Source organism: Chiloscyllium plagiosum, chromosome 20, assembly GCF_004010195.1.
Source record: "Chiloscyllium plagiosum isolate BGI_BamShark_2017 chromosome 20, ASM401019v2, whole genome shotgun sequence".
NCBI lineage: Eukaryota > Metazoa > Chordata > Chondrichthyes > Orectolobiformes > Hemiscylliidae > Chiloscyllium > Chiloscyllium plagiosum.
Genome location: NC_057729.1, coordinates 8,361,359 through 8,384,613, shown reverse-complemented (window position 1 = coordinate 8,384,613; position 23,255 = coordinate 8,361,359). Strand labels below are relative to the sequence as shown.

Sequence of the window (23,255 nt, the reverse complement as noted above, 5' to 3'; positions counted from 1 at the left end):
TTTTAAACTGTGGAGATTAGTAACCTCTGCTAGATCTAGTGCTCAATATGCCTTCTTCAGTAATTATTAGACATTACCAATTATTCAATGTCCTTCCTTTTCACACTAGTACTGAGCTGTGTTTTCCAGAAACTTTCATTCATCTCCTGTTGACGTGAGATTCCTTTGTCAGCATTTATTCATCAAGTTTATCACATTGTGTCTATTCAGACTGTCAGCCACAGCTAACAGTGTAATTCTTAATTGTGCCCTTTCTAATTTAAGTTTTGTTTAGACAGTATTTTCAGCTTGGAAGCGCAAGAGTATAACACAAGTGTTACGTGTATGTTCATGAAACTGGGGATTACAGAAGTAATTAAAAAAAAGCCTACAGAAAGAAGCCTTGATCTTGGTTCTGTGGTCACACTCTTGCTTCTGAGCCAGATGATTGTGAGTTCACATTGAACCCATAATCTGGGCAAACACATCAATGCAGTACTGAGGGAGAGCCATGGTAGCAGTGGTCTTTCTTTCCAATGGACTCTTGTCTTGCTGATGTTAAAACAAAGGGAAATTGGATAGGAAATTTAGGGCAATAGACCCGGAGGGTCATGGGGATAGAGAGGGGAATGGCACTAACTAGTTTGTTCCACAGAGAACAATAAACTTAGAGTCATTGAGATGTACAGCGTAATGACAGATCCTTCGGTCCAACTCCTCCAAGCTGACTAGGTATCCGAAATTAATCTAGTCCCATTTTCAAACACTTGGCCTATATCCCTCTAAACTCTTCCTATTCATATACCCATCCAGATACCTTTTAAATATTACAATTGCACCAGCCTCCATCATTTCCATACATGCATCACCCTCTGTGTGAAAAAAGTTGCCCCTTAGGTCCCTTTTACATATTTTCCCTCTCATCCTAAACCTACGCCCTCTAGTTCTGGACTCAACCACCCCAGAGCACTTCATGGGCCAAGTGGCCTCTGTCTGTAAAGAGTCTAACATTGCTCAGTTGCAATTAATTGTTTCAGTCTGAGATTTAAGGTCTACTTGTTTAGGCTAGAATTTAATTTTCACAATTTGCTTTGCCTCAGATTCAATTTTTCAACTTTGGTGTGATGGATTGACTTCCACGATTCTGTACATTTGTTAGTTATGTTTTTGCCTTTGGTTTGCTCTGTACAGATTAGATATCTCGGTTAGAATTGGTTAGATTATGATTGGATTCCCTGATTAAATGCACGGAATGGTTAAAAATTAAAAAGCACAATTGTCATTTGTAGCAATATGATAAAATAAATACATGTACAAAATTATCAAAGGGAAATGCTAAGAAGACGCAGCCTTTTAATTCCTGTGAGCTAGCCACCAAAACCATCAATTTCATCTGATATGATGTCATTTAAATTTTTAAAGTATTTCAGTTAACTAGTCATACATTTGACACAACTCCAAAGTATGAATAATCAGGTTGCTATCTTATGGAAAGTAAACTGAGAAAGTAAATATCTGTGATACATGCTAATCATGTGCATTTCAGGGTTATTATTTAATACAAAGACTTTTCTAGTGGAAACGTTTCATTTCAGAATCTTGTAATAAATGAACGCATTATAAGTTTTCTAGGTTCGCACAGCAATTTGAGTATTATCACACAGCCCTTATTGCAGTTTACAGTAATTTGCTATTTATAGTTTAGTTAGAAAACAACTGTATATACACAACCTGCAATAATTGAATATTTCTTTATTTTCAGGGTCAGTGAAAAATGTTTATCTGTGAAAATATATTCATATTGCTCATAATTATTTTTCGTCTTCATTTCCTGCAGATAAAACGTAATCACCACTTCTTTAAGAAGTCTAAGTATGTTAAAAAGAATGTTAATTTTATTTATTGATATTTTGAAATGCATGCTACAAAACTTGAGTTCTGAAGCAATATTTATTAGAGAATACACACCAAATTATGATGTGTGTAACAATAATGATTGGAGCATTTTCACATCTATTTAACAAATCCAATTAATCTGTAGATCATTGGGGAACTATTGTCTCACTGAAACAAGCACAAACATTACAGTTACTCACACATCAGGAGGACGATTATTATTTGTATTACTAATCTGTACAACCAAAACAAACACTAACATAGTGAAATAAAAATAAAGCATTTTGAACATTACATCTGCTAACCCTAGTTTTTGTTCCCCATATTATATTTTATTTTATTTCATTTTTACTTTATTTGTATCTAATATACCATAGTCTATTTTACATAATTTCTTCAATACCCATCCCCCCTCCACCCCTTACCGAAAAAATAGAGTTATTTTCCGCTTTTATTTGTCCCGGTTTTCCCTTTGGAAACAGAACCCACATTGAACAGATCAGCCTTGACTTGGATGAAAACCAATTCATAAAACCAGTTTGAATATTTGCAGATTAACAAGGCTGCATCACAGATGCATGCAAGTTAATCTTTCGCATGATATCCTAGTGTGAAATATAGGAGTACCAGCACTGGTGGATTATCCTGTTTGTATCTTTACAGCTGGACCATGGAATAATCTGGTCATGATGTACAAAGGGTTTAATTGTAATTTTTTTTCAGAAAGATTTTGTCCATTCATGCAAATGCTTCTGCTTTGAGTACATAGCCATACACCCTATAACTGGTTCCTTACACCTACAGAGTGTCCATGTACACTAATGATAGTTTTAAAAGTGTTCAGTGACCCTAAATGTTTTCTAATATTGCAACTTGAATGAAGGATTCCTAGGAAACATGAAGCATAGAAAGGACAACAATAAGCAAAGTCATTTAAGACAAGAAGAAGCTATGTAGATGAGCATTCCCCTTCCTTGTCTGTTCAGTGCTACTTCCTATCCTGTCATCAAAGAGAAACATTTTATGAAAACCGTTACCAGGAGCTGGATAGGAAGTCTTTTTAGCTGCATGGCAAACACTATACATTGAGAAGAGACTGGGAGTTGCTGATAAAAAGCTGTGATGGGTTCATTGCGCGAATTTTGGCAACGGTCTGGAGTTCAGGAGTAAATGGTGATGACTTCACGGCCCCCGCCACGAACCAACAGTACCCGGTCCAGACCTTCTGTCAACACCTCCAGGAACTCCATGTCTGCAACATTTGTCAAAGAAAACATTACCTTCTTCGACAAACATCAGATAAAAAGACTTAATGCATTGCACAGATTTAATACTCCAAATTGTCTAGTGTGGACAGGTACAATTTAAATAAACAATTATCCATAAGCTTCAGCTCATTGACAATGCTGCTAACTGAAATCTTATCCACATGAACACCCATCACCCCTGTGTTTACCTATTTATATTTACTCTCCATCCAGTCACCCCTTGATTTTAAAATTCTCATCCTTGTTTCCAAATCCCTCCATGGTCATCCCCTCCCAATCTCTTCAACCTCCTCCATTCCTTCATCATGACTCTTTTGAGATCTTTGCACTCCTCTTGTTATAGCCTCAGTTTTTACCCTTGTCATCCTTGCCTTTAGCTTCTTCACCCAAAGTTTCCTCACTAAGCTGTTTCATTTTCTGGTCTCTCTCTGTTCCACAAGATTAACCCCAAAACTTATAGCATTGAACAAATTTTGCTCAGCTCAGCTAATATTTCCAAAATGTTTTGCTGTCAATTTCAGTCTGATTATGCTTGTGTGAAATGCTTTGGGAAGCTGTACTACATTAAAGATGCTACATAAATAGAGAATGTTCTTATCAATATTTTACTTTGTCTTTCATAGGCAGACGAAGTGGAAAAAGTGCAAAGAGGAGGAGCATATCTACTTAAAGATCAAATGGGATTATTGCATGGAGGCAGGGAGCATGGATGAAGTATTAATTATATATTATCCAACTGTTATTCTCAGGGAGGAAGACGCTGCATTGTTCATCATTTAAAAAATGAGATAATTCAGACATATGAAAGATTTAAAATTCATAAGATGAGGTATTACATAGACTGTCTGCACTTAAAGTTGATAACATTCCAGAACCAGATAAAATCACTTAGCTTAGATTAGATTACTTACAGTGTGGAAACAGGCCCTTTGGCCCAACAAGTCCACACCGACCCGCCGAAGCGTAACCAACCCAGACCCATTCTCCTACATTTATCCCTTCACCTAACACTACGGGCAATTTAGCATGGCCAATTCACCTAACCCCTGCACATTTTTGGATTGTGGGAGGAAACCGGAGCACCCGGAGGAAACCCACGCAGACACGGGGAGAATGTGCAAACTCCACACAGAGAGTCGCCTGAGGCGGGAATTGAACCCGGGACTCTGGCGCTGTGAAGCAGCAGTGCTAACCACTGTGCTACCGTGCTGCCCAAGGATAGTGAAGGAAGTGAGAGTGGATGTTGCAGGGACACCGACCATAATTTTCCATCATCCTTAGACTCAAGGGTGGTGCCAGAGGATTGGATAATTGTAAATCTTACATTTATTTAAAAGAAGGTATAAAAATAAGCCCAGCAAATCCAGGTCAGTAGTTTATCTTCAGTGGTGGGAAAGCTTCTAGAAATAATAATTCAGAACAAAATTGAACAAATATGGGTTAATTAAGGAAAGTCAACATAGATTTGTTAAGCTGAAAATGTATTGCTGGAAAAGCGCAGCAGGTCAGGCAGCATCCAAGGAGCAGGATGCTGCCTTACCTGCTGCGCTTTTCCAGCAACACATTTTCAGCTCTGATCTCCAGCATCTGCAGTCCTCACTTGCTCCTAGATAGATTTGTTAAGACCAAACAGTGTTTTACTTGTTGTAGCTTTTTTATGATGCAAGTGTTTATGAGGGTAATGTTGTTGATAAGCTGCTCATGGACTTACAAAACATATGTGATCAAGTGCTGCACCACAAGCTGTTGAGAAATGTTAGAGTTCCTGGAATGAAAGAGATAGTAGAAACATGGATATGAGAGCGACTAAGTGACTGGAAATGGATGTTTCTTGGACTGGAGTGAGCTTTCTGGTGTAGTCTGTCAGTGCCCAGTGTTGGAACCCCTGCTCTTCCTAATTTGTATTTGTGACTGAAATCTTAATGTACAGAGCACAGTTTCAAAACTTGTGGCTGATATAAAACTTGGGAGCACTGATAACGATGAGAACGATGGTGTAGAAATTTTAAAAAAGAACAAACACATTGGTGGAAAGGGCAGACCAGAAGCAGATGAAAGTTAAGGAAGATAAGTATGAAGTGATTAATTTTGGTTGGAAGTATGCTAGAGAGACAATATTAACTAAAGCCTACAATTCTCGAGCAGGTACAGGTGTACCATATACCATTGAATATGACAGGACAGAATGAAATGTGGCAGAACTGGTTGAGAGCATAGTTAATAAAACATGCAGAATCATATTCTTTATTAATACAGGAATAGAATACAAAACTGAGATAGATATTGTTACATTGAAAGAACATCTGTTATTCAAAATCGTGAGGTATCTGGACAAAGTAGATAGTGTTATGATCGTGTTAAAATGGACTGTCAGTTTTTGATTTCTATCCTCAGATTTTTCACATCTGGGGTTGTTCATGGCCTAAAATGACCTTATTAAAAAATTAAAAACACTATCTTAAGATGGCTGTAGTAATCACCTGACCACAGATTGAGCCAGTTCATGAAACCATCAACAAACAAGACCCAGTTTGACCAAAATTATAAAATCATCAAAATAACTGAAACTAGTCTTTCAGGTTTGAGTCTCCTTTTTGATTTACACTTTTCTGGAAGCTTCATAGAGTAGGATGAAAATTGTCTGCCAGTTATCTAGCATTTAAAAAAAAGTGAAACCAGACATGCAAATACTCACATGAACTATATTTTGCCAACAGCATTTGTCAAGAGCAAAAACAAGAAAATGGATTTGTAACAGCAGAACTGGAAAGTTTACTCTTTCCCTGTTTCTCTTAGTGTTCAAAATGCTGGGCCAAGTGATAAAGTAAATTGGAGGACCATTCATTCAATGAGCACTTTCGTATATCTATAGGTTTTACTGCTCGGAATACAAGAATCTATGAAACAACTACAGTTTCCGGTTAAAACCTAACACCTGAAGAACTCCAAGAGTTTTGTAAGCTGCCTATACTCATTCTTTCTTTTTGTACTAAACACTCTCCCTGTTTTAAACTTTATACTGATGTTTGTGTGTGTCTTTCATATCATGTTTTATTATTTTTTGGGGGCTGATAAATAATCCCTCTTCCATTCACTGAGGAAAACCTTGCAATTGACTTCTTACTTTGGTACTTTGTATTAATTGAACAGTAATTTAACTGCACTTTTAAAAAAGACTAAAAATCTTCACTGCAGTTAACAAAGCGGGTGGGAGATGGGGAATGGTTGGGGAAGCAGTGGTGCAGTTTAAAGGATTCACTACCACCCCAGCTGGTCACAATACCAGTGAAATACTGTTCCCTTTTATGGAAGGTTCAAGAACAAGAGGCTTTAGTTTTAAGGTAATTGACAAAAGAAGCAATGGCAAGATAAGGAAATCTTTTTATGAAGTAAGTGGTTAGGATCTGGAATGCACTGCCTGAGAGTGGAGGGGAGGAAGATTCACTTGAGGCATTCAAGATTGAATTTGATTATTAGCTGAAAAGTAAGAATGCACAGGACTATAGGAAGAAATTGAATGAGTGACATTTGATAAATTGTTCATTTAAAGACCCAGCACAGACATGATGGAATGAATGGCAATGTTCTGTGCTGTAATAATTCTATAATTCTACCAATCTGTTTTGTCTATCAAGGATTTATAACATCAAGTATAAAACTAATGAAATAATTTGCTTTTTACTTTTGAGCCTAACACTTATGAGCATTCAAAGTACCCATTGCTGTTTCTTTTCTCACATCCCTACAAGCAAATGCATCTCTTAATTATATCAATTTAACTAATTGAGATAGCAGTTTCCACCTTGACTATACTTCCCTTAAAAACTATCTTCATTTAAATTTGTATAGCACAACCACTTTCTTATGAGATTCCTTCCGGATTTTTACTGTGACTTGGTTTATTGGCAAATCCTGCAGTATTTTCACGGCAACCACAACTAGTTTGACAGCAAGCTTGCAGTATTTGTCCTTCAGTCACTTCTAGTCTATTAGCAACCTCTGCAGCATTTTTGCTGTAATCATAATCAGGTTATTGCTAATTCCTTCAGTATTTTTACTGCAATCACAATTAGCTTACAGGAAATCCCTGAAGTATTTTTACTGTGATCACAATTAATTTGTTAGAAAGTCCTGCAGTATTTTCCTGCAGTCACCTCTAGTTTATTAGTTTTCCCTGCATTATTTGTACTGCAATCATGACTTGTTTATTGGAATGTCCTGTGATATTTGCGTTGTGCACATAGTGTATTCTTTTCCCCTTCTCCTATATCAAATACAGACTAGTCAATCTCCTGTGACGTTTCACATAAATCAGATAATATTATCATGCTCCAACCTACCCTCTGCCATTTTTATGCTGCTATTTCTCTGTCTTTCTGCATCCTTCCTTGGATATTTTTTTCTTTCCCCATCTCTTTCTATCTGCTTCACTCCCCCAAACGTCTTACTGCTTCTCTTTTTTTTATTGTCCCCTAGTTGGGTGGGAAGTATTGAGTATTCCACTGCTTCTGGATGGGGGCAAGAAGGAAGGATTCATTGGGGTGTGGGGTGGTTGATAAATCAAAGGGGTTTTTGAAATCAGTGGATGATAGTTTAATAGTCACTGGAACAAATCCATTTAATTGTTATTACTGGAACGAGTTTATATTCTAAATTTATGGTGGCATTTGAACCAGCGTCCCTAGGTCATTAGCAACAACCACAGAGAATACTGGAAAAACTCAGCAGGTTCGGCACCATCTGTAGAGACAGAATGTTTCGAGTATGTTTCAGAATGGAAGTTTCAGATTTCCAGCATCTGCAATATTTTGCTTTAACTCTTTAAAGTATTAGCCTGGCTCTCTGGATTGCTGATCCAGTAACACTGACACTAGGCTACCAAATCCTCCTCTATCTGAACTAATATGCCTCGACATTACATAATAGTTTCTGTCCCTGAGGAAAGGATACAGTTTTCATCTCCATTCCGGTTTTTAGGAGGTCCTGGCATGTTCAGCAGGACCAGCTTTGCTTCTTGGGACTTTTTCACAATGACTTCATTCAGCTTGACTGCAGTGTGCATCCGTCGGACATTTGACTGATTTCTGATTGACAGAGAAAGCCAACAGCACTTGTAGTGTGAATCATTAAATTGCTGAAGTGAGGAGGAAATATTATGTTGCACAAAGAGGCATATACACTGACATAAACTTTCACAGAGCGTTAAACAGGCAAGAAATTGCTATAGACATTGCATATGCATTGCATTATAAGAAGATGGTTACCTTCTGTTAAAAAAGTGAAAGTAAACAAATAAATGCATCAATTTATTACAAGGCAGTGTAACAATTAACTTGTGTTATAACGAAAATACAGCACCAAAATCAACGGGCTTAACATCCTCTGTCTGGTGCATGTCTGCACATTGACCAAAATAAAGTATGTACTTCTTTATTAAACTATTGTACATAACTTACAAAATGGTGCAACAATTTGTTATCTCACTGCTCTGACCTCCATAGCTGCATATTTAAAGATAAAAATCTAAGCACGGGAGACAAAATTAATTTTAATACCCAGCCTCCACCTTGCAATTGTTTTTCTTCAAGTATTTAGTCAAGTCCTTTTTAAAATGTTACTGTTTAATCGGCTTCTGTTACTCTTTCAGATAGAGTCATAGAGATGCACAGCATGTAAACAGACCCTTCAGCCCAACTCATTCATGCTGATCAGATATCCTATGTTAATCTAGTCCTATTTAGCACTTGGCCCATATCCCTCTAAACTCTTCCTATTCATATACCCATCCAGATGCCTTTTAAATGCTGTCATCACTTCCTCTGGCAGCTCAGTCCATACATGCACCACCCTTTGTGTGGAAAAAGTTGCCCTTCTGTCCCTTTTAAATCTTTCCCCTCTCACGCTAAACCTATGCCTCTAGTTCTGGACCCACTCACCCCAGGGAAAAGATGTTGTCTACTTACCTTATCCATGCCCCTCATGATTTATTAACCTCTATAAGATCACCTGTTAGCCTCTGAGGTTCCAGGGTGAACAGCCCCAGCCTATTCAACCTCTCTCTATAGAAGCCCCGGCAACATTCCTGTAAATCTTTTCTGAGCCCTTTCAAGTTTCACAACATCCTTCCTTTAGGAGGGAGATGAGAATTGCATTCAATAATCCAAAAGTGGCCTAACCAATGTCCTGCACAGCTGCAACATTATCTCCCAAACCCCTATACTCAATGCTCTGACCAATAAAGGAAAGCATACCAAGTACCACTGTCTTTGTAAATTTAATTTTCTTATATTGCTTTTGTTTCTGTAGCCAATTACCCTTCCAGAGCTCCAAGAATGACAAAAAAACATCAGTTTTGGACACGCCTTTGGGTTCTCATAAAATAAATCATTCAATAAAATATCTCAAGTGTATATTGCAACTGTGCCAATGGACTGTGAGAATTATTTTGATTACTGTCGAGACCAATTTATTTAAAAAGGAATTTGAACTTCCAATTAATAGCTAAATGGATGATACAAAATTTTATGTTTTAAACTATTTAACGGACAAATCAATTATAATCACAACTGACTAAACACTATTTTTGTTGGGATATTATTCTTTAAAATAGAATAGAATTTTTTGGCAGAACTGAGCAAACCTGTTATTGGGTATACCTTACTCTGTTCTTTAAATATGCAATTAATTCTCCCGGAATCAATTCAAAATGGTTTTCTGTTCCTGAGGTTTTCCTGTTGATCTTTTCCTTTCCCAACTATAACTGTTTTTCAGGATGCAAGTTTTCCTGGAGAGTCATTTGAACTCCCAAGAAACTCAGCTTTATAGCTGAGCAGGGGTTCTCAGTCATTCTCCTCCATTGTGCACCATATGATCTTTCTGCCCATGGTTTCTCTCCCTCTCCTTGATCATGGAAGAATAGTAAATCCTTAGCTCTCAAATTTGATTTCTGTGTTAACATGAATCATATGGGTCTTATATCCAGGTAGGAATGCTGATTAACTATCCTTGAGAGTGTAATGTTCTTTCATTTTAGAACTGAATAGATAATTTAATACACTACTTACAAACTAATATTCTGAATAGTTTTTGCAGTCTTTGGAGATGCTCAGTCTTTCCACTGTTAGCATAGTGGCTGCTGCCTTTCTCTCCATGTGTAAACACCTTATACCTTTTCTCAGCAAAACAATCTTGGGCTTCTGGTAATCTCTTACAATCAAACCACCAAGGCTTGCTGTCAGGCAGACTTCAATCAGGTCACATAACTGTCTTATTTTATGTTAAATTAAGGACATAGTTCCAAAACCAAGCAATGACACAAAACTCATAATTGTGACAAACATAATATCTTACAAGCAAGACATACAAACGTACCAAAGAGCTAAAATAAGGAATAAAGAGAAAGGAGTAAACTTGACTTACAGATTCTCCCATTCACTGGCAGCATTAAGGGTGAAAATGACCAGTTCAAAAATTAAGTGAATGAAGGTCCCAATAACCACATAACAACATTGTACCAATAGAAATGCCCTCAGTCTGATCTTATTTACTATAGTGTAAAGAAAGTTTATGTATTTAAGTAACTATTTGCTCCCTTCCCTATGCTACTTTAGATTAAGCACACTCACGGTTTCATACTGAAAAGATCTCGGATTTCTTCTGGCGTGACTGGCCCTTTGTTTTTGTTTTTGTCTCCAGCTAATTTTTCTTTAGTCCAAGTCATGTGAACTTTCTCTCCGGGTGTGCTAACCTCCTCAGCAGGTGACTGAGAGGCGATCGACTGAGTAGAAGCTGCTTTGTCGTGAATCAACTGAACCTGAAAAAAGAGAAAATGAAGGGAATTGAACTGGAGTGAGAAATATGTGAGGTGGCTTGGATCAAATTTTAACTGTGCTGAACTTTTTCAGCATGATGGAAAAGTCAAATTTCACACACCTGAAGTACTAAGCAAAGCCCCATTATTACTTCAAAAATGGTGATTGCCTTCAAAAGTGGTGATTAACCTCTTCCTTCAACCAATGCTGTCTTTGTGTTGAAGGCAATCGCATCATAGGGTTTGATAGGAAATTATAGGATTTTGTATCTGAATGATATTGATAATATAAAGAGAAAAGGTTGAAGCTAATGATGTAGCCCAAGGATTATTGATTTTTCCTTTATGGTGGTGAAGGCCTCAAATTAAGAATGGGTACATGGATTAGGGCTGATTCCCAAAGTGAAAACCATTCTGCCTGACCAGCAACAGTACACCCACTGTCAGAAACTTTGGAGGAAATTCCATCCAAGTCCCCAAGAGCACATTTTATTTCATCTTTCTGTGCTTCCGTCAAGAAATATGACAGCCATATGCCACATTCTCTGAACACAGTAATGACTGCATCAATGCTCCAGTTAAAAAAACGACCTGTTAAGAATCCATCTGGAAATCAAGAATGTTGCTCAATAAATCTAAGTCTCTATCGCTCAATGATAGATTAAAATCATGTTTTCAACCAAGGTCAAAATCAGTAAGATGCAATGGATGGAAAAGCACATGTGGGGTGGAGGGAGGGATATACTATTTAGATAAAACAAATGAAAAATAAGAAATAATTGGAAGACCAATGGTTATACTGTATTGCTCAGATGGTACAACAGTCTTGACCAAAACAAGCTATCTTGAGTGAAAATATTGAAGGCAGCAAACACTGATGTGCCCATTAGAGCCACAAATCAGCCATAATAATAATAATACCTCCTCCTCGGGTTTCTCAACTGCACCTCCTTCCTGCTCATCCTGGCTGCTCAAGCGTAGCTTGGCCTTCGCGGGATGTTTACGACGAATGGAACCACGTGATTCATCTGTGATGCTTTGAATCTAAATAGTAAAAATAGCAATAATGGTCAAGGCCCTTAGGAGCACTGAACTCTTTAGCTGGGCAGTGCAGTGACTGAGGGCTGTTCATGGAGACATTCATTTACTGATGGTTTTTTGTTGAGGTATGTAATAATTGTATTTTCCTTTCTGTTACTTCCTCTGCCATGTAACATCACTTGGGGAAACTGAGAGAGGAACACCCGACATATTAACAGGTCTGTGTCGAGCAACCATCAGCAAGATGATGCCCCGGGGGTACCAATGCTCATCCTGTTCCTTGTTTTAGTTCAATTTATCTCATTAATAAGATCAGGAGTGACAAAGAAGTAGCTGCAATGTAAACATAAAGGTAAACATCTTGCTATGTGTGTACTGAGTCATTTTCAAAGGTGAGCTTTCTTGAACTCAAACTGTTGGCTTAAGGAAGTTTGCTCTCATTATTATTCTCAATGTTACATAACTTGGTTATCTTTAAGAGATAAGCACAATAACATTTTGTAATTTCCTCTCTTGCTCTGATTATATATTTATCTTCTGCCTACATCCTGGTTCTGCTAAAATTAAAACTCATCATCATCTACCCTAAATCTTTCTCAGGATCTCAAAACTGGGATTCTCTCCTACATTTCGACAATAATTGTGTTTCAAAAATACTTAATCAGCTGATCTGCAGGCTGCGTTGATTAGCTGTAAGAAATGCAGGGTTACAGGGGTTGAATAGAGGAGTGGGTCTGAGTGGGATGCTCTTCAGAGGATTGGGTGTGGACTCAATAGGCTGAATAGCCTGCTTCCACACTGTTGGGATTCAAAAAGAAAATCCAAGTACAACAGCAAGTTATTTCTTGGCTTGTAGGTTTCGTTCACCATCACATTCTTCGCCATTTGTGACAGTTTATATTTTGGATTATGGATTTTGAAAAATAAGATGTTAAAATTGATTACTATTACAAATGCCAGGCACTATGGGGAAGCAGACGTTTCTTAACCGCCTGCTTCTCTGTCTGTTATTGTATTATTTATAGAAAGTACAAAGGGGTGTTTCAATGCTGCTATAATCCAAGCAGGGAGGTATGCTGACCGGAAATGTAGGTTAGAGTCAATAAAATTATGAATCTGTAGTCCTTAATCATTGACATACATACCCTGGGAGTGTGGGCCAGATTGATGTGTATTCCCTACAATTTTTGATCATGAAGATAATTTTATCAGAAAATTGACACAATAAATTGATATTATTTACACGGTGTGTCAGACTAGAAACCGAACCTAGGATCTTCTGATCGGTTTGTGCAGTTGGTATGTTTGCCAAGTGAGTGACTGTGTGGTTCTGATGTTAGATAGGATTCTTGTGAGCAAACAGGATCATTAGAAAATAAGTGTTGTGCGCAACATTTTAAGACTTTTCAATTCAAGGCAGGTCAGAACAAGATTCCTCATAAAACAAAATAAATGGTGCTATACCTCACGCTCTCTCTCATTCTTTGTTAGATGCATTTCCTTTAGAATTTGTGACCGCTGCTCCATCATCAGTGTTCGCTCATAAGTGTAGGCTGAGATATCACTGTCATGCTACAAAGCAGAATGACATACACAATAAGAAACATTAGCACTTAAATTTATAATTTTAATATGCTGGGAGTGATGCATCAATGTTAATAGAGGGGTAGGCTACACAAATATCTCAAGTATCTATAAGATAAAACCTGGGGTTGTGGGAATGGGTTGCCACATTATCCATTTGCCTGATTCGCTTGGACTCAGTTAACTTCAGGTGAAGCTAAGGAAGGAATTTATGTGTCTCTAGTTGGTAGTACTTAGAGTGAATTCCTTTTTACACAGAAAAGCACATTAACCAAGAGTTAATGATTCCGCCCCCTTCTATTTTTGCACACTGGTACAAATATTGACTTATCTGCACTTTTCATCAGATTTTAGCACTGTTCTCGTACCATCTCGACAACTTCCACCTCAGCTACAATTCGCAGGTGGTAGAGAAACACTGTGAGGTCCTTTTTCATCTGGATGCTGTTATCTTCCAACTGGGCCACTGTGAAAATGCGCATTTTGCATTTCCTCCACACCTGTCAATCAAAGATGGGCCATGAAAGCAGTGACAAAAATACAGCTGTAATTTATAGCCAGTGAGGCTCACAGTTTTACCAGAAGCTTTTCCCAGAGAATGGTAGATATCTGGGAATAGTTATTAGGTTGCATTTTCACTGAGGGGTTGATATGACATCTTAATGATGATTTCCAAAAATGGCACCAACTGGAACTTATTTTTTTCATTCAGACCTGGTGTGTATTTCCAGCATTCTAGATCTACATTGTGAAAATGGCATGCAAAGGTTGACTAAACTATGAAATGAAAGCACTACGTTAGAAGCAATTGCTCTAACTCGAACCAACTCACCTTAATCTAACCCTATTGTGGTGACCTGCTTTTGTTAGAGCTGGGTGAATTCCTGACATTCTGTCCTTTCTGGGATTTCTGAGTTGTGCTTGTAAACCTGCACCAGTCAACTATGCTCCCCTTCATATGTTGATTGGGAATTTCCATTGAAGTGACCTTGACTGATTGCAAGAACTCTGTAAGAAATTCCAGTGCAGATTGGAATCATTCTACTTACACAGGGAATAATTCAATGTGGTCTGGGCACCTGACATTTTATGGTGGGCAGGTAATCGATTTTCTGATTGCATGGGGCAGGTGGGCCGCTGAACTGCATTGGTACAGACTGGCGTTGATGACAAATTGCCACATATAAATTAAATGCCCTCCTGCTGATCTTACAAACTCCAAAACAGTGATGGCAGAGGGTACCAGCTGGCACACCCCTCATAGGTCTACTGTTACTGCAGAGTTTTGGGGCCACGATAATTTAATGTGTACATTTTGTCTCATTTGGGTGTTACAGTTGACGCTAAATGCTGAAGATCCCCTGTATATTGATTAATGACTGATTATAGGCATTGTTTATTGTTGAACACCAAAATAGAGCGACTACTCATGGTGTATATAGGCTCAGGGTCTGCTTTATAATATTTTCTAATCAACCCATTTAGAGATTACACACCTCTGGAGCAAGCAAGACTTAAACCCTGGGCCTCCTGGCTCAGAGGTAGGGACTTACCACTGTGATTTGCATTCTAATATTTCCTAATCAATCTGCTCAGAGATGTGATTATACCTCAGGAGTAGGTAGGACTTGAACCCAGATCTCCTGCCTCAGAGGTAAGGATACTATCAGTGTCCTGCAAGATCCACCTGGGTCAGTGCTTTTGTTTCCTTTTGTTTCTTATATCCAGAAGTGTTATTGCACACCACCGAATGGTTTTCCCGCTACAAAAACATTGTGACTTTTTATTTGTTTATAACTGCCAGTAAAACACTCATGTAGCCAATTGGATATTTGCAAGCAAAGGCCATGACAGGCTGAATATGCTTTATTTTCTAATCAGCCTGATCAGAGATATTATTACACATCTCTGGGGCAGGTGGGACATAAACCTAGGTTTAAAGGCAGTGACACAACAACCCCCTGGAAAGAAACTGAAGCTGTTTATGATGAGCCAATACCTTCACCACAGAATGCAGCCAATTGAATAACTTCTTAATAGACTCCATGCCATTGTGGATATTTTCTAACCAATTTGTTCAGAGATGTGAAGCAGGTAGGATTGGAACCCAGGCCTCCTGGTCCAGAGGCAGGGATCATACACTGCACCACAAGAGCCCTGGGTCTGTTTTTACTTTGTTTTTTTAAGTATCTGGAAGTGTTATCACACATAGGCAAATGACCTTCCCACTAATAAATCACAGTGACTTTTTAAAAATCTACTAACCAGCACTTACGCAGCCAGTTAGAAGTTTCCAATGCAAAGTCCATTAGGGGCAATACGATCCATCAAAAGTAAGGTAGTGGGGGGGTGTTAGAGAGAGAAGAAAGGGGCTAGATCAAAATGGAGCTGGAGGTGAAAATAAAGCACTGTATCCCCCGAGGTGCCCACCTCTCTCTAAAGGCATCAAATACATTAATGGTCATCATATGCTCCCATTCCAATGACACTCAGCACATGCATAACAGTGGAAGAGGGGCAGAGAGCAAGCAGAGACAACCCCCTCCACTGCCTGGACCTGCGTATAGTCAGAATGACCAAGCCCAGGAACAGACCCACGTGGAAGTCCTCCAATCTGATCCACACCCCTTGGCATCTGATGCCCAAACATAAGAGCTTGGGCAAAAGTGAGGACTGCAGATGTTGGAAACCAGAGTTTAGATCAGAGTGGTGCTGGAAAGGCACAGCAGGTCAGGCAGCATCCGAGAAGCAGGAAAATCGATGTTTCAGGCAAAAGCCCTTCATCAGGAATAGAGGCAGGAAACCTCCAGGGTGGAGAGATAAATGGGAGGCGGGGGGGGGCTGGGGAGAATGTAGCAAAGAGTACATGGTTGAAGAGCTTCAAGGCAGAGAAGATGACCTGGGGGTTGCAGTGAGACAGAGACTCACTGAGATTCTTGTGGAGAGAGGAGGAGAACTTCTTCAAGGTAGGCATCCTTGCCAGAGGATTCACAGTAAGGTTAAAATCAACTGGGCAAAAGTGACTGAAATGTAACCAAAAACACAACTGGGTCTGTTTTTTTTTAATCTGGAAGTGCTCTTCCACATAATTAATGACTTTTCCACCACCAAGTCACCGTGACATTTTTCTTTGTTCTTAAATATTAACTGCCAGCACTAAGTCACCCATGTAGTCAGTTAGATAATTATATACAAAAGTCATCAAGATCTGCTTTGTTTCATGTCCATAAGTGCTATCACACACAATTGAATCTCCTTCCCAATACCAAATCACTGTGGGTTCTTTTTTTGCTTTATTTTAACAGTTAACTATTATCACTCACATAGCCAATTAGAAGTTTACATGCAAAACGCATTCGGATCAATGCAACCCATCAAAAGTGAGGGGGGAGGGCTAGGGAGTGTGGGAAGGAGCTAAATCAAAAATGGAGTTGGAGGATAAAATAAAGCACTGTATCATCTGTGACGTGTACCTCTCTCGAAAAGCAATGAGAGCATTAATGCACACCTCGTGCCCTCTCTCCAATGACCCCAGGCACAAACATAACTGAAAGAAGGATCGGTAGTAGGCAGAGGTGAGCCCCTCTACAGCTTGCAACCTGCACATGCTTATAGCCAGCCTAGCCTTGTACAAGGTTCAGGCGAGGAGTCCGAGTTGGGCAGCCATTGCCTGTTAACAAGAAAAACTGATAGTCAACAAACTCCCCCAGGAGATTAATTAATGATTCTCCATTGGCCTTATCACAGTTATCACAATCACTGTGCAGGCTGCTCTGAAATACAAGTGGGAATTTGTACTCATGGTAATTTGATGTGCCTGCATTTAGCATCACAGGTCATCAGTTGACTAACCTCAGGTTTGTCATGACGGGTCAAACTGCATTTATTATATTTAAAACTTCTAAAAATCAGAATATTATTCCTTGTGTAATGATTGTTTAACATAGAAGAATTTAATTGTAAGGATGCTAGACAAACAAGCAATTCTGTTTAAAACATCTGCTTAAGATAACCAATGGCACAGACTCGTTATTGCTTTCATTAGTTATTTTCTGACCTTCAGAACATTGAGACAGATAACATCAAACCGAGGCCAGAACTTGGGCAATCACAACAAAAGGAGCTAGTCTAATTAAGTTGGCAACGACACAACACCTGGAGCAAGTCTATCTGCAGTCCTGTACCTGGTGCATACGTTGTCCTGTACCTACTATATCAGCGATCATGTATCTCATGTACATGCCATCCTGTACCTAACATACTTGCAGTTCTGTGCCTGCTGTTCCTGTTGCACTGTACCCTGTATATATGCCTCCCTGAACCTCGTACACTGCTATTGTATCTACAGTTCTTTCATATATGTTGCTCCGTGCCTGATGTGCATGTAGTACCACTGCTTCCATTAATTTGAAAGATTTCAGTGTGGCCTATTGATTGTAATCCTGCTGTTAGCATCACTTCTGCACCTAAAATAAACTGTACCATACAGGCACGTACAAAGGGGCACTAACATGAATACAGCAATATTCTACTTTGGTGCTCTATAATGATTACCCTTAACAAAATATTTTCACATACCTTATGCTGCCTGAGGAGGAAAGGCAGGAGCATCAGCATTCCTCCATCATGGACTATCCACCAGACATCAATGTAACCCTCAGAATACCTCTCCTGGTTCGATGGAAATGCAGTGATGTTCTTCGCCACCAGGAGAGCCAAGCGACCTGCTGTTGTTTCTCGAACCACTTCTACAAAATCAATGTTACAACAGTGACTGGTTGCTGTACTACTGCACAGTTTCTACATTTGTACACTTATCCACTGTCTTTTGAAATCATATTATTATTTTCATTAATCATTCTGGAAATATAACAAATTGGTTGAGTGGATTCAGAGAAACGTGTGGAGCTAAGGCAGCTAAGTGAATCTGATGTTCAAATTAATCTTGACGCAACTGAACAGGGTTGGAGGCTTGGGGTTCTGATATTGCTTATTTCCAATTCTGCACTTTTGAAAGATTTTAAATGTTCTCAAGGAATGCCTTAGATCTGATTTCACATATAAGACCCCTTAAGTATCTCTCAAATTCTAAATCACGCGTTATGTTATGTTTAAGTAATAGGCAGCAAAGCTACAACAGAAAGAGATTAACTCACATAAACGTTAATGTTCAAGAGCATCGTCTCAACTAGAGCAATATCAAATAACTGTGTACTTTGGAGATCTAAAACAGAAATTGTCAGTGAAACTCAGCAGGTCTGGCAGCATCTGTGGGAAGAAAGCAGTGCCAATGTTCATTTTGGTGATTCTTTCCCAAAACTGTTAATAGCTGGGAAAAACTAATATTGGTGCTGAAGCTGAGGTTATGGAGGGGTTGGAGGTGTGGAGTGGTGAGTGGATAGGTACAGGTTGAGCCTACAGAGGAGTAAGTAAACAAGGAGATTATGGGTAGCAAGTCAGGACAGAAGAAAAATTGATTAAGTGATATTAAGATGGAGAAAATGGGTGAGCTTTATGCAACCCATATAATGTGATATTGGGCCTAGGAATGGAGGAGAATTGGTGACTGTGCTAAAAACAACCCATGTTATAATGGTAATGGGTTTGGGGGTAGGGTAGAAAGCATGGGAGGTGGAATCAACCTCTAAAGGTATTAAAGTCTCCTGAATTCGCTGTTCACAATGTGGTCTCCTCCACTCCGGTTTGCAGAACACCTACGTTCCGACAGCAAAAATGACCTCGAGTTTCCAGTTGCCTGCCACTTCAACAGACCGCTGTGGGCGGCACGGTGGCACAGTGGTTAGCACTGCTGCCTCACAGCGCCAGAGACCCGGGTTCAATTCCCGACTCAGGCGACTGACTGTGTGGAGTTTGCACGTTCTCCCCGTGTCTGCGTGGGTTTCCTCCGGGTGCTCCGGTTTCCTCCCACAATCCAAAAATGTGCGGGTCAGGTGAATTGGCCATGCTAAATTGCCCGTAGTGTTAGGTTAAAGGGGTAAATGTAGGGGTATGGGTGGGTTGCGCTTCGGCGGGTCGGTGTGGACTTGTTGGGCCGAAGGGCCTGTTTCCACACTGTAAATAATCTAATCTAAAAAACCACCGTGTTCTCTGACCAACCTTTCTATCGCAGAGCTACTGCAATGTTCCAGTGAACCTCAGTGCAAGCTCAAAAAACAGCATCTCATTTTCCGCTTGGGGGTACTGCAAACTCTAGATCTCAACTACAGTGTTTCACAACCTCTTGTGCAATCCCAGGCATTTCCATTCTTTTCACTAGGTATTGTATGAGACTTCCCTTTTTCTCTCTCCTATTAGAGAATTTATTACAGTGTTGGAATTGCATAGGATGATTTGACAGTAAGAGGCAGATTTAAAATCGAGTGACCTTGTATATAAAGCCTCCATTTCACACTTAAATAAAAGCAAAACACTCGGGATACTGGAATCTGAAATACAAAACATAGGATGCTGGAGAAACTCAGCAGGCCTGACAGTATCGCTGGAGAGAGAAACAGAGTTAATGCTTTGAGTGCAAGGATTCTTGTTTGGAACATTAGATTCAAGACGTTAACTGTGTTTCTGACTTCATTGATGTTGCCAAACTTCCTTTGTTTCTCCAGCATATTCTGTTTTAACTTCTATTGGGTATTATCAGCCAGGAATGGTTGACAAATTGAGTCCCAACTCTACGTTCAACAGGTTTCAAGGAAGTTAACACTAATGCTCTTCTACCTCTGTTTCTTTTGAATTCATTTTCACTTTGGTTTCTGTGCTTTTATTTCTAAATATGTTTTATAATCTTATGCAGAATGCATGGACAATCACTCAGGAATCCTATGGTTTTACAGAATTACACATACCAATTATATTTTTCCATGTTCTTGGATCGTCAGATTGCCTCCAGGCTCTTGGCCAGCCCATCAGTACAGTGTTGTGCTGCATTCCTCCCAGACCACATGACTGAATGAGATGAGACATGCCATCACGCAGGTTGGATGATACAACGGCTTGACAGAACCCTTTCACCTTTTCCACTTCCATGAGACGTTTGACAGACTGCCCAGAAAGACATGGAGAGTGTGAAGCAGAAAGTACAAGGAATAGGAAGAAGACAGATTGACAAAAAACAACATTTGGAAGGCTGTTTGCGAGAGCACGACAAGTTAACAATGCAGAGGATTAGGTTGAAACAAGTATTTATAGCTCTTACTTTAAAAAACATCCATCCCATTGGCAGGTCTGAGCTTAGTTTGTAAATGGTTGTGTATTGCCAAAAGACCCTATTGCCAGCTCATTAGATTATGATAATTAATGGTACATTCTGGATCAGTACATTTGATATGTGTCTTAACACCCTTTCTATGGGAGTTTGGTTGCAGGAAGGGCAGGAGGATCCTGTCTTCTTCCTGCCTGTGCCCAGATTCAATGCATGGTGTGAAGGTTTGTGGGCAACCTTCACCTCTCCACCAATCAAAGTTCTTTCATAGGCAATTAATGTTCACCTAAGGATCACATCCCATTGACCTTGGTAATTACCGCAGCAGTAGGCAAGTAATTCACCATGAGGGAAGGCCTAAAAAGCCAAGCCTGCTGGAGTTTCTTGTGGGTTTCCAGAAAGCGGTCCATTTCTGATAAGTAACGGATCAAAGGACTCAGCTTTGGGAATGGGGTGGGCTTGCTGAGAGCCACACATGTGCTGTTGCTGCTGGCGATCTGCCTCCACCAGACTATCCCCCCCAAACTCCTCCCCAGCTGAATCCCTCACTCACCTGTGGCCTGGGCCCTTCTGCAATCCTGAGGTTCTGGTGAGTGCATTATTGGTAGCAGCTAGCACTCCCCCGGTGGTGCTGCTGAGCAAGAAGAGCTGCCAACCACTGGCACCTGGCACTTCTAATGCTGAGGAAAGTCTACCAAGACCCAGTTCAGAGTCTAATTGGACAGGCTTTGAGCAGTCTGGTGGTGGGTTACTCACCACTGAATTCCTAGAAACTGATCTACCTTTGTAGCCACTGTATGTATAAGGCCAGTCCAGTTTAGGTTCCAGTCAACTGGATTTGATTTGATTTGATTTATTTTTGTCGCAGGTGCTGAGATACAGTGAAAAGTATTGTATTGCATGCTAACCAGACAAATCATATATTCCATAAGCACATCAGGGTAATAGAACAGAATGCAGTATACAGTGTCACAGCTACAGAGAAGGTGCAGAGAAAGATCAACTCTAATATATGAGGGGTCTGTTCATAAGACTGATAGGCAGGGAAGAAGCTGTTCTCAAATTTGTTGGTATATGTTTTCCAACTTTTGAATTTTCTGCCCAATGGAAGAGGGTGGAAGAAAGTATAATCTTGGATTATTTTCATTGCTTTCCTGAGGCAGCAGGAATAGACAGAATAAGTGGAAGGAAGGCTAGTTTTTGTGATGAACTGAGCTGCATTCACAACTCTAATTTCTTGTGGTCTTGGGAAGAATAGTTACCATACTAAGCTGTGGTTGTTTTCTAAAAATTGATAAAAATTGGTAAGAGTCACCATAGATGTGCTGAATTTCCTTAGCCTTCTGATGAAGTAGAGGCACTTTTGTGTTTTCTTGATTGTAACGTCAATGTGGATGGACCAGGATAGATTGTTGGTGGTATTTATTCCTGGGAACTTGAAGCTCTCGACCACCTCCACCTCAGCACTATTGATACAGACAAGGGTGTGTCCTCCACTCCGCTTCCTGAAGCTGATGACCAACTCCTTCCTTTTGCTGACATTGAGGGAGAGATAGTTGTCTTTACACTATGCCACTAAGCTGTCTATCTCTGTCCTATACTCTGTCTCATCATTTGTAAATGGAGTTAGAGCTGAATATGGCCAAACAGTTATGACAGTTTAAGGAGTATAGTAAGGGGCTGAGTACACAACCTTGCGGGGCACCCATGTTAAGTATGATTATAATCCTTACTGATTGCAGTCTCGGGGTCAGGAAACTGAGGATCCAATTGCAAAGTCCCCAGTCTCGGAGTTTGGAGATGAGTTTTATTGGAATCATCGTATTGAAGGCGGTGATAAAGTCAATAAATAGGAGTCTGACTTTGGTGTCTTTCTTATCCAAATATTCAAGGGATGAGTCAGAGCAAGGATATGATGTCTGCTATGAACCGATTGTGACAGGAGGTGAATTATAGCAGATCAAGACAATCTGGGAGGCTGAAGTTCATGTATGCCATTACTAACCTCTTGAAATACTTCATAATGATGGGTGTCAGAGTCACTGGGCTGTAGTTGCCTCATTCCTTTGGCACCAGGATGATTGTGATCTTCTTGAAACCTCACATTGTAGTAAGGAGAGGTTAAAGATATCTGCAAATACTCCTGCCAGCTGATCCATGCAGGATGTGGGTGTATGGCCATGGAACCCATCTGGGTCTGTCGCTTTCCAATAGTAATCATCAGCATGTTGATAGCATAGGATCCAGCGATGCCATTGAATGCCAAGAGGTGATAGTTAATTTCTCTCTTGCTGGAGATGGTTATTGCCTGGTACTTGTGAAAAGTAAACGTTACTTGCTATGTATCATCCTTAGCTCAAGTATTGTCTAGGTGTTGCTGCATTTGGATACAGACTGTGTAAATATCTGAGGAGTTAATGTCACTGAGCATCACGCAATCATCAGAAACAGCCCTACTGCT

The 23,255-nt window shown here is 39.7% G+C and overlaps 1 protein-coding gene across 1 annotated transcript in view; it reads right to left on the bottom strand.

Moving 5' to 3' along the window:
- Positions 1-1,856: 1,856 nt before the first annotated feature.
- The window catches only part of LOC122559948 (solute carrier family 12 member 5-like), a 125,182-nt gene continuing 103,783 nt past the window's right edge, over positions 1,857-23,255 (bottom strand). The window contains exons 15-23 of the mRNA XM_043710057.1: positions 20,439-20,634; positions 18,157-18,326; positions 13,947-14,078; positions 13,459-13,566; positions 11,875-11,997; positions 10,769-10,956; positions 10,563-10,577; positions 8,094-8,227; positions 1,857-3,127 (exon numbers count right to left, since the gene is read on the bottom strand). Of these exons, the coding sequence (XP_043565992.1) occupies positions 3,036-3,127; positions 8,094-8,227; positions 10,563-10,577; positions 10,769-10,956; positions 11,875-11,997; positions 13,459-13,566; positions 13,947-14,078; positions 18,157-18,326; positions 20,439-20,634 (1,158 nt within the window). The 3' untranslated portion in view covers positions 1,857-3,035. The remainder of the gene's footprint in view (positions 3,128-8,093; positions 8,228-10,562; positions 10,578-10,768; positions 10,957-11,874; positions 11,998-13,458; positions 13,567-13,946; positions 14,079-18,156; positions 18,327-20,438; positions 20,635-23,255) is intronic.